Source organism: Peromyscus maniculatus, chromosome 1 (genome assembly GCF_049852395.1).
Source record: "Peromyscus maniculatus bairdii isolate BWxNUB_F1_BW_parent chromosome 1, HU_Pman_BW_mat_3.1, whole genome shotgun sequence".
Lineage (NCBI taxonomy): Eukaryota > Metazoa > Chordata > Mammalia > Rodentia > Cricetidae > Peromyscus > Peromyscus maniculatus.
The window spans coordinates 211,053,538-211,068,325 of NC_134852.1; the positions used below are offsets into that span (position 1 = coordinate 211,053,538).

At 37.6% G+C, this 14,788-nt stretch overlaps 1 protein-coding gene across 5 annotated transcripts in view; it reads left to right on the plus strand.

Moving 5' to 3' along the window:
• Atrnl1 (attractin like 1) overlaps positions 1-14,788 on the plus strand; it is a 587,588-nt gene that overhangs the window by 81,284 nt on the left and 491,516 nt on the right. For 4 of the 5 annotated variants that reach the window (XM_076563387.1, XM_076563388.1, XM_006978477.4 and 1 more), the window contains exons 11-14: positions 984-1,068; positions 2,851-3,059; positions 4,002-4,120; positions 10,863-10,995. In XM_076563387.1, the coding sequence (XP_076419502.1) occupies positions 984-1,068; positions 2,851-3,059; positions 4,002-4,120; positions 10,863-10,995 (546 nt within the window). Of the gene's footprint in view, positions 1-983; positions 1,069-2,850; positions 3,060-4,001; positions 4,121-10,862; positions 10,996-14,788 lie in introns of those variants that run through there. The other variant, XR_013048413.1, reaches the window with a different exon arrangement.

Below are 14,788 nucleotides of genomic sequence, written 5' to 3' on the forward strand. Positions count from 1 at the left end.
CAAAATTATATAGGTAAGAAAATATGTAATTATAATTTTAACTTTTTAAATTAGCTATATATATTTACTGTTTTTTCATGGTTATTAAAATTGCACTTTTAAAAGCTTATTACACTTAAACTAAGCATCAACTCCTGCCTTTGATACAGCGTGTTTAAGAAGTTGAGAGGTAATAAGTGTCCTAAGACTGTCCCCAGGCACTGGACACAGAGTCAAGTTTTGTGTGTTTATGTGCGCTCATTTTAATGTTGTATTATGATGGTAGATTTTCTCCTTTTTTAACCTTTCTTGAGAATTAGATATGTGAAAATTGTGTTTGCATCATTCTGCTTTCCTCCTTCTTCCAGCTCCTTCTGTGTCTCTCCACCTCTTTGTCTCAATATGGCATAGTTTTTCTTTAGCAATTTTTCTTTCCATATTCTTTATACAACTGAATTATTGTTATTTTTAAAAAGCTTTTAAATCTAGGTTTTTGTGTAGCTGAAGTATTTCTTCCAACACCAAATAAAAGCTATTTTCTTGAAACATGATTAAAGTAATTTAATTATTATATAATGGCGACTTTACTTTGGACAGTCTGTCAGTGAATGTTATGTGTCCCATTTACTTTTATGTGCATCCAGGAAATACTTGATGGAGTTTACAAGTGTGCCCTAGGGTGATATTCATTGGCTTTACTATGTGAATTTGGTATCTTTTGTAAAGTCAAGTCAGTGAAATTATCTCCAAACATGAATGATATTTAATTTCATTCATTATTTTGTTAATTCTCATTTACTTAAAATTATTGACAAGAATTTTATGCAAGAGTTATTTTTAATTGAAGTTTCATGGTAGTTGAATAATGATACTAAGTTGTAGGTAGTGGGAAATTAATCATCCTTTTTGATTTATGATCTTTGTCTCTAATTTCATCAATGATTATTTCATATGATTTCTTCTGAATTTCTTAAAATTTTTATTTCTGTTTTCTTTATTTTCAGCTTGTGATGAATGGAAAACATTACCTAAACCGAATCTTCACAGAGATGTCAACAGATTTGGACACTCTGCGGTCGTCATCAACGGGTAAAAGCGCACTTCCCGTTTTCAGAGGTTGAAACAGTCGTCCTTGCACGTTCACACGATCTGATGTCTTTGACGCTGTGTTGGTTGTCAACGACACACAGCTGCATGCCCCTCTTTCTCCTGAGTGTGTGAGACGGTTTGTTAGCCACAGCCTCCACCTCCGTTTCCTTTCCCCTCAAGTTCACTAACGTGTGGACATGGTTAAGGAAAAGCGCTCAGGACTGGAGACTTCTCGTGAGGCTGCTGTGTCTACCTTGTTTTCCTCGGTGACTCTTTGAGAAGACCTAAGGAGGGAAGAAAGACTAGCCTGTTCTACACACAGAGTGGGAATCCGAGTCTCATTGTGTTTCTGCCATTAACCACCGTGTGAATTTTGGAATAATTTAGATTATTCACCTCTGTAGACTTTATTATCAGTATATCTTTTGGAAATTGGAGTATGGGTTAAATTATAGTCTCCTTTTAAGGTTATATAAATGTTTTGCTTTGTTTGTTTTTGAGATAAGTTCTCATTTTGTAGCCTAGCTGTACTGGAACTATGTAATCCATGCTAGCATTAAATTAGTGACAATCCTCCTGTCTCAGCCCCCAGAGGGTTGGGATTATAAGTGGGAGGCCCATACCCAGAAAGTTTGTATGATTTTTGTTTCATTAGCCAGAATTTGTTCATTTGGATCTTCATGATAGTAAAAAATCTACAACTCACTCAGTAGTTTAAAATGCTTAACTCAGAATGCTTTTATATATTTATTATTACCTTATCCCAGTTACATACAGTTTTCCTACTAATGCCACACAATAGATTATTATCCACAAAGAAACTTTATAACTGACATGAATTCACTCTAAAAATAATAATAAATTTATGTGAATTTAATTCTAAAATTCCTAGGCTTTACTATGGAAAATAGATATTGATTTTGATTTTCTTTGTTTAATATGCATTCTGGACGAATTTGGACCAGTTGTGGTTTTGTTTTTTATGTCAATAGTACTTTATAGATAACAGTTGCATGGTTTTGGGGCATGGAAGCATTGTGTTTGTTGTTGAGCACTCAGTATTTTGGAGCTCCGTTACAGAGCTGGAGTGTGGAAGCCCTCTCTTGACTCGGCTTTTTTATTTGCAAGAAGTCTCAGTATCTGACTTCTAAGTTCTGTGTCTGCGCTGAGTGGCAGTTCCAGGCTAATGTAGAGATGCATGCCTTTCACCCCACGGCCTGGCCTTGAAACAAGGATCATGAGTTCAAAGCCAGAAAGGGTACACATTTCACTGTCAAACACAACACACCAAAACAAAACAAACAACATCATGGAACAAAATCCCCAAGTCAGTATAGAAAAAAAATGGTAAATCTAGGTAGCAACTCCAAAGTGTACCTTAACATATATTACTGTTATTATAATTGCTATGTATTTCTTAAAAGATTGTTTCCTACTTCATTAAGATGGTAATACTTTTTCTGATAAAAGAATGTTACAATCTTGATCCTTTTCTTACATTAATAATAAACATGTCTGTCAACTTAATGTTTCCATAAAACATTAAGTTCTATACTATATTTCAGATTTTTTATCTGAAATATCATTAAGAAAATTTTATAATAGTTAATCTGGGCTCTTTACATCATACTGTATATTAGAAATACGATTTTTAGGAAAAGTTGGACACAAGCACAGACATGTAAAACGCCAGAAGGTGTAGCTGGATCTGTATTTTTCAGAAGAGTTCATTAGACCACTTAGCTGTGCTCTGTTAAGATGTCCCCTCCTGCTGTGTTCCAGGTCAATGTATATATTTGGTGGATTTTCCAGCGTCCTCCTTAATGACATCCTTGTGTACAAGCCCCCGAACTGCAGAGCTTTTCGTGATGAGGAGCTCTGTAGAAATGCAGGCCCGGGGATAAAATGTGTTTGGAATAAGAATCATTGTGAATCTTGGGAGACTGGGAATACGAATAATATTCTCAGAGCAAAGTGCCCCCCCAAGACAGGTGAGGTGTTTCCCCTTCCTTTCTGGTTTAAAAGCTTCTTTATGTATTTAAAAGTAGAATTGATTTTGCTTATACGAGATTCCTTATTTTAGAAATTAAAAATATAATCTTGTAATTATAGAGTTTGATACTTGAATTAGACATCAGTTAATCATTTATTTTCTTTGTTATTTTTAGTTTTTTAATCTGTATGGTAATATTTTATGTGTAACACGAATTCTTTTATAGTACATGATGAATTATTTTTAAATACATAATTTCTCAGAAATAATGTTTACTTTCAAAGAAATAAAAAGTGATATATATTACATTTGTTGTTTTCTTTTTGAATTTCTGCAAAGCCATATTATACAATTAACTTTTTTCTTTTATGAGATAAAAATTATTTCATTGTAATGAATTCATAAATAAAAATATCACATAGCAAAATTAACATTTGCCAGTTTCAAACTTTATACATGCCATGGCTATTGTGATGTGTGGAACTTTTCTGAGGCTTTTAATTATTTATTATGATGTGTTGAATAAATAATTAGAGTTATGAAAAGTGAGCAGTCAGTATTTTTATTTATGTTTTGTATGACAGTTATATATTTCAGCTGATAGGTCTTTAATATATTTTTGTGTTGTAATTAAACATTTTCGGATTTTGCTATCCTATATCACATTGGATCTGTCAGTACCTACAGTCATAAAATCTGGATATCTGTTATTATATTTTATTTGGATGTATACTGTTGGTAAATTCCTTTTCTCTTTCTAAACAAGTAAATTTAAAATGTGCCCTGTAAATATAAACTATAGTTGACTTAGTACTAGAGAACTTACTTTGCTGCTGTTTTTTTAGTGAATCTCACTTAAGTGGATACTATCAATGTGTGAATTAAGCGTCCTGACACTTCCTGTTCAGTCTAACACATTCCTCTCCCATTCATGTTGCAGCTGCTCCCGATGACAGATGTTACAGATACGCAGACTGTGCCAGCTGTGCAGCCAACACTAACGGCTGCCAGTGGTGTGATGACAAGAAATGCGTCTCAGCAAACAGTAACTGCAGCACGGTCAGTATTGCGGACAGACGGGGAGTCACCCCGTATCACCGCTTACCATCTTCTTACTGTGCACAAAGGAGACGGCTTTGCACATAGAGAACGAAGTGTGTGGGGTACAGTCGGATGACACGGAGACTTCTTAATTATGAAAGCTTGACCTTAACGTAGGCCTGTCCCACTAGCTCTTGTAACTTAAATTAACTCATACTTTTATTAATCTATGTTCTGCCACGCGGCTTTTACCTCTGTCCCATTCTGTGTGTCCAACCCGTTATGCATCTCCATGGTGTCTCTCCTGTACCTCCTTCTTCTCAGAGTTCCTTCTGTGCACTGAATTCCCACCTATACCTCCTGCCCAGCTTTTGGCCATTTAGCTTTTATTATACCAATCACAGCAATACATCTTCACACAGTATATATATATATTTATATATAAAGGACGTATGTAAGTAATCATTCACATCTTGGCACATAGGAGTTAGCCTGTATATAGCTTTGGTGGTCAAAAGTATCACTCTGTATTCTGTTTTAGAACTTGTAATTTTTATTCATGTGTTTCATGAGTGAGTCTTATAGTGTACTTATAGTGTATACCTTCTATCTTTAATGCTGTCTTTTAATGTTCTTTACTGTACTGCTGGAGTCAGGGTTATGTAGACAGATAGTAATTACCTAGATTACCTCCATGGGATTCCTGTCAGACTCACATCAGCTGTGTGGTGTTGGTCTCTTGTTTGCATATGTTATCTTTAAATTTTACCACAATATTGATAGCCTGAGTTCTTTTTTTTTTTTTTTTTATGAGATTACTTGTTCTCAACTAAGGTAATTTTGTTTCATAGCTAGCCTTTAGCAACAATTTTGATTATCGCAACTATGAGGCTATTTATTTTTAGTGTGCAGAGGCTCAACACTCCAAAGACAGAACACCATTTCCAAACCACTAGGGCTCAGAACAACAGTCCTCCACAACCACCAGTGCACAGAACAGCAGCCCCCCACATCCACCACTGCACAGAACAGCAGCCCCCCACATCCACCACTGCACAGAACAACAGCCCCCACATCCACCACTGCACAGAACAACAGCCCCCCACATCCACCAGTGCACAGAACAACAGCCTCCCACATCCACCACTGCACAGAACAACAGCCCCCACATCCACCACTGCACAGAACAACAGCCCCCCACATCCACCACTGCACAGAACAACAGCCCCCACATCCACCACTGCACAGAACAACAGCCTTCCTACAACAATGATTTTCCGGCTTAAATATCAATATTGTTGGACTACTTACTATTTCACATAAAACAAAACTATTGAAAAGTTATTCAATTAGTATTTATAGTTTGGAACTTAGTGAAAATTATCCTCTGTCATGTTGTTTTAAACAAAGTCTCAATTGTTCGAGATGCTGGGATGAAAGCCTGCTGGCTCAGAGAGGCAGAGAAAGCACCCAGCTTACTGTCCTCCTCCACCAACACCCTGACGCCTCCCGCCTTCTCTTCTGCTGTCTCAAACAAGACTTCTCCAACTGAGTGTTCTTCCCTTCTACTTCCTGTGCCTCTCTATCAATCCTCCTGACTCTCTCTTACTCTCTATGGTTTTTTCTTAATCCCATGTTCACTTCCTGTCAACTGTTGCTTGGTCCACCTATTGACCTATGGTTGATTTTATTTTCCTGTTTACAGTATTAAAGCAGAAAGCTCTTGGATTAAAAGTGTGTGCCGAGGCAGAGCCATACCACAACTAGAAGCAGGTTTTTCCAGTAAATAATGCAATCTTGGGGTTCACATTATGAGCAAATATCCTGCAACAATACCATAATATTTTTTTTTTTGTAATAACCAATGATACTTCAGCATTTTAAAGTTGTAGGCATCTACTATAAAATAGTAAAACAGGAAAATTTAGTTTTTGGCTTAGTACATTTTGCATTTGTACATATAATTTGTACTGTATAATTTTCAGTCATGCCAATTGATTTAATAACAAGATATACTAAAAGTTTGAGTTTTAACATTTTGCAAGACATGTTTCTATTTGAAGTTTTAGTTATATTTTTAGATATGTACTCATATAAGGGGATTATATTAGTGGAAATACAGATGAAGTAAAATTCAACACAGGCATAAAGGCCTAGTGTTATGGTTAGGGTTCTTCATAGGAGAAACTGTAGGGACACTCAGGATTGTAGGGAATTGTTCACGTGATTATGGAAGGTCCCCATGATCTGTCTGTCCCCTGTGCACTGAACACACAAGGAAGAGTGGTAAATTCAGTGGAAGTGCAGTGGCCTGTGAACCACGCGCACCGTGGCCTGTGAACCACGCGCACCGCTCATGTAAACCTAGCCCAGTGCAGCGGCCGCTAGTGTCTCAGTTCAGCACTCAGGCAGCAACTCTACTGTCCTCAGTTTGTGTTGTTCAGCTCTCATTGAAATAGATGGTGTCTGCCCACACTGGGGAATGTGCATCAGTCAGCTCATGCAAATGTTACCTTCGTTTGGACATCCTCACAGACATGCCACACCGTCTGCATACCTGTGCCCTAGTCAGATTGACACATACAGTTAGCTATCACATAATTAAAATGCAGAAAACTCTTTGTTAAAAATTTCAAGAAAATTTTATTTTAACCTTTTTGATAACTTTGAATTAGTTTTTGTTTAGAGATTATTTTAATCTGTTCAATTTGCCACATCAAAACATCATAAACTGCATGATTTTTAAGAAACAAGGATTTATTTCCCAAAGTTCTGAAGACTTGGAATTTCAAGCTCTGAGCCAGACTCACAGTTTTCATGCTTGGTGAAGACCTGGGTTCTGGTTCATAGACATTTTCTTCCATGGTTGTTCTAATGTGGCCTCCTGTATATGAAGGCTCCATCACTGAGACCGAATCACATCCCCAATGTCCTCTCCTATATTGTCACATTGGGGACTTTGGTGTCAATATGCGAATGGCGGGGGTGGGGGGTGGGGGGTGGAATACAAACATTCAGTCCATCGAAGCCTGTCTGACCATTTCCTCTAACAAGGCCACACCTATTCCAACAAGCCTGCACCTCCTAATAATGCCTTTGGGGGCCATTTTCTTTCAAATCCCCACAAAAACATTTAAGTTTGTGTGTATGTGTATATTTAGATAATTATACTTGCATCTGAAAAAATAAATTATGTAAATTGCTCTCACACAATTGTCTTGTATTGCATCGCTTTGCTTTATTTTATTTTTGATGATGTGTTAGCCAGGAATGACTTGGATGACACAGTAGGAGTGAGCAGATGGTCCTCTCCTATAATTTAGAATTCTGTTGTAATGTACTTTTTAGGCAGTTTTATCAGTGTCTGGTGATTAAGCCAAACCAAATGCTAATGGATACCCAAAGTTCTAGGGGAATTTAGTTAAATTATGTGCAGTGAAATTCTATTTCATTATTTAGCCATATTTATTGCAAGCTGCATATTTGGGCTCTAATGGGTCAGAAATCTGTTTGCTTTTCATGGATTTACATTTTGAATTTATGACTAAGTAGATCAAGATTGGAACAGTAATGGTTACTCTTCATTGCCTGATCACTAATGTGCCTTTGGTTCATTAGGTAAACAACGTGAGCTGTGATTTAGAGCAGTGTTCAGCTTTATTCCATCGCTGATTTCCATGGTGCTGTATGTGATTAAAATAGAATTTCATCTCTCATTGTTATTTCTGTCAATGAATGATCTATTACTGAGGAACAGTGGAATTATCAAATATGGACTCTGACATAACTGTGGTTCTGAGTGTTTACACTTATTGCTTTTGTTTTTATTTTCTTACTCCCAACATCTTAGTCATTCTTTTGTCATTTTCATAGATTTATATATTCAATAATTCAAGTGAATATTTCTTTTATTGAGTTGGAAAATACTTTAAATTCTACTCTTAATGATCATATAGGATAATGCTAGAATTTATGTGCTAAATGAAAACAAAATACTTTGAATAATGAAAGTTGACGTTAAGCTAGTTTACTTGTTCCTAAAGGAGATGTGTTGGTTGAGTAATTCACAATTGAAATTGACAAAAGTGTGTCTGAATTTTTTCTTAAGGACCAGCAAGTTAAACATTATATGTGCATATATTTTATCCATTATCCTGTAGTAAATATAAAATTCTCCAGAGAAATGAATGTTTTGGCTCAGTGGATGGCTTAGTGGGTCAAACCCTTGCTGTGTAAGTGTTGGGACCTGCCTTGAGTCCTAAGATCCTGTGCAGAGTCCAGCAGAACCAGGAAAGAGAGCGTGCGACTTTAATCCCAGTGCTTCTAGTTAGACGGGAGTGAGACAGGAGAACTCTGGCTCGTTCATGTACTCAACAGTGAACAACAGAGACTGTTTTAAACAAGGTGGACAGCAAGGGCTGGCTCCTGGGTTTGTCCTCTGAGCACAGCACACACTACTGCTTGTACATCATAACACACACACACACACACACACACACACACACACACACACACACACACGGAGGCACAAGGAGAAATTAATACTTTTGTCTTTTAGGTGACTGTAGTGCATTTCAAATAGTTATTTACTTGGTGTGCTGGCTGGTTTTGTGTCAACTTAACACAAGCGGGCGCCATTTTAGAGGAGGGAACCTCCAGTGAGAAAATGGCCCCACCAGAATAGCTGTGGGAAAGCCTGCGGTGTGTTTTCATGATTGATGATTCATGTGGGAAGGTCCCGCTCACTGTGGGCATTCCCATCCTGGAATGGTTATTCTGGGTACTATAAGAAAAGAGGCAGAGCAAACCGCGAGGAACAAGCCAGTAAGCAGTCTTTCTTGATGGCCTTTGCTCCGGGTTCCTGCCCTGACTTCCTGCTGGACTATGATGGGAAGTGTAAGCTGAAATAATCCCTTTCCTTCCCAGGTTGCTCTTGGCCATGGTGTTTGGAGTAAAAACCCTAACTCAAATGCTCGAGTGCCTCTGTGTGTGTGTGTGTGTGTGTGTGTGTGTGTGTGTGTGTGTGTGTGTGTGTGTAGGTCAGAGGAGAATGTGCAGAATCTGATTTTCCTTCCTCTCTCTGTGTTCTGAGGATTGAACTAAAGTCATCAGGCTTTGTAGCATGTGCTTACCGAACTATCTCACCTAACGGGTACTGCATTTTATAAAGGAAGTATAGTATTTTATCAATAAATACTTGGTGCATGGTCATTAAACTACCTAGAAATATAGTTTTACAATATTAATATGAGATAGTTGTTTCTTAATTTTAACTTTTAGCATTAGTTACTGAAAATTAGTATTTACCTGTTCTTTAGAAGAAAGTCTGATGTAAGTGATTCTCTTTATAGACACTAACAAGATTGGTGTGTTGCTCAAAATGTATAATTAAGTCCCTTCCAGTATTTTTCTGATATATGCATTTAGTCGCTGAATGTCTTAAGCCCCCAGTTTTAAAGTTTGTATTCATGAGGTAGTTTTAAGTCAGTCGTGATTTTCTGTTATGAAGTAGCTGAACATAGGTATATATAAGGTATGATACAAGGGTTGCTATATGACCTTTTATTTTTCATTATTAATCCCCAGCCTTTAACTTTTCATTGCCAGAATTAGTAGACATATGTTTTCATGATGTAGGAAGATTGAAAAAAAGTAACATTGCAGTTTTCTTTTTAGCCTCTATGGAGAAAGTACAATACTCACAGAGAGACATTAAGTAGACACCCATTATTAGTTTAAATCATTGTGATAATAATTTCTCTTTATATTGTGATAGATTTGAAACTATTTTACTAGTTATTTCTACTTCATTTTCATCGGGACTAGACTCATTTCATGTTGTTATTAAGAATGTGAATTCATGCATTCACTTAATTAGAGATTGGTTTTCAGATTCACTCAAAAAGTTTTCTTTTTCAGATTTTAAATTACATAATTTTCTCAGTATTTTCCAATTTTAGGAACTCATCATAATTCTAGGAACAACAGTTTACTATTTTTTTTTTTTTTTTTTTTTTTTTTTTTTTTTTTTTTTTGGTTTTTCGAGACAGGGTCTCTCTGTGTAGCTTTGCACCTTTCCTGGAACTCACTTGGTAGCCCAGGCTGGCCTCGAACTCACAGAGATCCGCCTGGCTCTGCCTCCCGAGTGCTGGGATTAAAGGCGTGCGCCACCACCGCCCGGCTACAGTTTACTATTTTAAATGAAAAGAAAAAAGCTGGCGAAGAAAATTGAGTAGAGTTTACTTAAGCAAAGAACAATTCATGAATTGTATGGCACCCTGATCCTTTAGAGACTCAGGGAACTCTTTCCAGTTTTCCCTAAGACCAGACAAAAGACATATAAGCAAAACAAATAAACAGTAAGAACTACAACACAAACCCAGGTGATATATGCAGAAGCAGCTTAGTTCATTATAGTGGCATTTGCCTTATACGGACATGGTCTTATCATGGGCGTGCTGTGATTGCTAAAGCTTGCTAGCCATGGTTACCTCAGACTTAATATTTGTTAAAGAATGTTCTTATCAGTATGTGTTGCTTGTGTTCTAAGTTATGTTGAAGTTTACTATGTAGAACGGTAGATTTAAGCCAAATTAATTCAACACTAATGCAATAATTTAGAGAAATTATGATTCAATGGACGGGTTTGGAGATAAAAGCATATTTTAAAGTTCAACAGGGGCTTAAAATTTGGTGATGTTTAAGAATCCTTGTTTGTTCGATTGTGAAAAATAACATGCTTTGTCTTTCAATTTTCTAGTCTGTCAGAAACTACACCAAATGTCATGTAAGAAACGAGCAGATTTGTAACAAGCTCACGAGCTGTAAAAGCTGCTCACTAAACTTGAATTGCCAGTGGGATCAGCGGCAGCAAGAATGCCAGGCTTTGCCAGGTAAATATTTCATGAAATGATAAGTGAGTGTTTTACTCTGTAGACAAATAATATAATTTCACCATCTATGGGTATAAGGAAAAGTCCTAAGGAGTCAGTTTAATAGCCTGTTCACAAGCACAGTAATAGTAATGGGTTTTTCCTTAGAGCCTACGACTTGTCTGGACATAGGTTCTTGGGTCAGTAATGGTGGCAAATTTGGGTTTCCTCTTGTGGAATGGGCCATAGATCCAATCAGGAAGTGATTGGTCATTCCTGTAATGGTCATGCTCGCTATTGTACCAGTGGCTCTTTTTTTTTTTTTCTGGGACAGTCATTGTAACTCAAAGAGTTCACAGTTGGGTATGGTTGATGATACTTGTTTTTCCTCTGGTAGTGTGCACAGCTCATTCTAGAGCTGGAGTAGTGAGAGCTATCCATAGATGTGATTTATGTGCCTCAAGTACGTGGTGTCTTTAGCAGTAGGGTCTTCCTGGCGAATTCTGGAGCATGCTGAAAAGCAGTGGCGGTTCCTATGCTGTGTGGGGTCTGTGGACCTCACTGGCAACAACGCCAAAGGAAGTGACCATTTCTGACACTGGGATTTTTATTTGTTAGCTTCTGGTGTGTAGTAGGGCCATTGCTACTCCACTCGAGGGTAACTCTATTTTACCTTGTGTGTGTGTGTGTGTGTGTGTGTGTGTGTGTGTGTGTGTGTGTGTGTAAGCTTCTATCATAGTAGATTTCCCTATAGCTTTTTTGAAGGTTTTGAGTGTTATTTATCCCTCTCCAAACTCCTTCCTCTACTGTTTACCCTCCCACCACAGCTAACCCCTTCCTGTTCCATCTTTCTCTTTGAACCTTGTACAACAGGGAGCATTGTCTCCCTTGCATTGAAAGCCTCTCCTCATGGCTCCTTAGTAACTACTATCCTCTATGTTAATTCCAAAATAAAACACACACACATCTAAAGATTCAAAGCTAACAACCTGAAATAAGAGAAACATGCAACAGTTGTCTTTCTGGGACTGGCTTACCTTATTCAAAATTAGTAACTGAATAACATGCCATCGTGTAAATACACCACATTTTCATTACCATCCATGAGTTGTGAACATCTAGGCTGTTTTTTTTTTTTTTACTGGATATTGTGATAGAGCAGCAGTGGACATGGATGAGTAGGTATTTCTCGAGCAGGATGTGGAGTTCTTTGAGCACATTCCCAAGACTGGTTGGTATAGCTGGATCATGTGGTAGCTCCTTTTAGCTTTCTAAAGAGCTGCTGCACTGATTCCCTTAGTGACGATATCAGTGTTTCCTTTCCCGGACATACACACTGTGTTCCAGCATTTGCCATCTTTTTTTTTTATTTTTTCTTTTTGAACCCTAGTCCTTCTGACTGGCCTGAGAGGAAATCTCAAAATAGTTTTAATTTGTATTTTCTCTGATGGCTACGGATGTTGACACCTCCCCCCTTTTTTCTAAAGTTTTTCAATTGTTTGCTTTTCATCTTTTCAGAACTTTGTTTAGTTTAATGCCTGGGTTTGCTATTGGGTTGTTTGTTTTCTTGATGTTTAATTTGAGTTGTTTATGGATTCCAGACACCAATCCTCTGTCAGATGCATATCTGGAAAAATTATTTCTCCTTGTTAGTCTGTCTTGTCACTCGAGTGATGGTGTCCTTTGCTGTATGGAATGTTTTGCTTCCTGAGGTCCATTTATTAATTGTTGGTTTTAATGTCTACACTGTTACGTTTCCCTGGTTTTTCAGTCTGTCGTTGACATAAAGGAAGGCTGCTGATAATTGTATGTTGATTTTTATACCTTGCTACTTTGCTGGACCTGTTTCTCGGCTCTTAAGGGTTTTTGAAGAGTGTTTTTAGGGTCGTTGGTATAAAACGGCTTCATCTGCTGACAGGGATACTTCAGACTTCGTTTCCAGTCTACACTGTGAGTTTCCTTTGCTGTGTGTTGCCCTAGCTAATATGTCAACACTGTGTTAAACTGAAGGACACACTTGCCTTGACCCTGATTTTAGTAGAAATGCTTTGAGTGTCCTGTTTAGTCTTTTGTTGACTGTAGGTTTGTTGCATGTAGCCTTTAGTGTATCGAGACATGCTGTCCCATCTCCAGGTTCCCCATGACTTTTATTATGAAGGCAATATTGGATTTTTCAAAGGCTTTTTCTGTGTCTGCTGAAATGATTTTGTGATTTCTGTCTTTTAATCCAAATATTAGTTACTTTCCCATTAATGTAGTAAAATAATGTGGCCAAGGAAACTAACATTAGAAGGAGATAATCCGGCTTTGGTTCCAGAGAGATGAGAGAGTGAATTGTGACAGGGAGTCATAGCAGCAAGATGTGTGCTTGACAACAGGAACAGGAAGTTGAGAGCCCATAAAAAAGCAAGCAATAAGCTGAGAGAACAAGCTGGAAGTGGCGGCAGGCTTTTCCCCTCAAAGTCCACCCTCAGTGATGTGCTTCCTCCCTCAAGGCCGCACTACCTGAATCTCCCCGAGAGCCCCACCAACTGAGAACCAAGTGTTCAAATATCTGAGCCTTTGGGGCTTCCTCATTCAAACACCCACATTCCACCCCTTGACTACCAGAGGCTCATGGCAGTATCCTGAGGCAAAATGCATTTAGTTAACTTTAAAAGTCTCTGTGGTCTTTCACAGTCTGAACACTGTTTAAAAGTCCAGTGTGCCTTCTGAGATTCAAGGCAGTCTTTTAACTTTAACCCCTGCACAAGCAAAGAGATCACACAGAATATGTACAAAGAGGAATGAGGGTATGTTGAGGAAATATAGGACCAAAGTAAGTGCCCAGATGCTGGAGACTGTGGAAGACATTCCCCATTTCCACCACCACAGTGTGAAACCACCAATAATTTAAATAACACTTTTCACCATGAAGAAAAGTGATTTGGTGTTTTGAATTCTGCAAGACTGGAAAGACTGTTGCATGTGTGGCCTCAGCACGACAAGAAAGCCATGCTGTATTCACTAAGTGCTAACAGCTTTCTGAGGCTTTCTCTGGTCTCAGCGTGTTACTCAAAGTACCCAGTTTAATCTTTAGAATATTAGCTATCGGTGAACTGGAACAACAAGACCTTTTAGTGCGTGTGTGAGGTCCAAGCAGATGGTGTGAAGATGCACTTCTTTTTGAATTTTCATCCTGTTTTGTCTACTGTGGGCTTTTCTAAGACTGCGAAGCCTGGCTTCTTAAACTCTAGTTCACCATTCCATATTGGGTCACACTGGATGTAAGGGGTTTAGAAAATTCGGCAATAGTGAAAGTTTTTTTTTTTTTCTTTTTTTTTTTTTGAGTATTCAGCAACCAAAATAAGTTAGAAAATAAATGCTTAATGAGTCTGAAATGCTTTTGGCAACACCTTTATTGAGTCCTGTGACTTCACTGCAGCCCGGGTTCTGAAAACAACCATGTTCACTTTGCCTGTGCATGCTAGCATGTCTTACCAGAGATGCCTCATGAGACACTTGGGTTCAAGAGTCAAGACTCTTGTGTGTTATAAACTGTATTGTTTTTAGTGTATGTACACAGTTTTCTGTTCTTACAGAAACAATGATTTAATTACAGTCTTTATATATTTGGCCATTGTAATTTTTCAGCATGTGAACTTTAAATTAGTATTTCTTTGCATTGTATTGTGTTTAAATGCTTCATTTAAAAATTGCTATTTGAGTTGCTGGCTTTTGATAAAAAATTTTTAGATAAACTTTGATATTAGAACAGAATTTATAACAATTTCTGATTTGTCCTTAATTATACTTCTGCCATTCTGTTCTACCT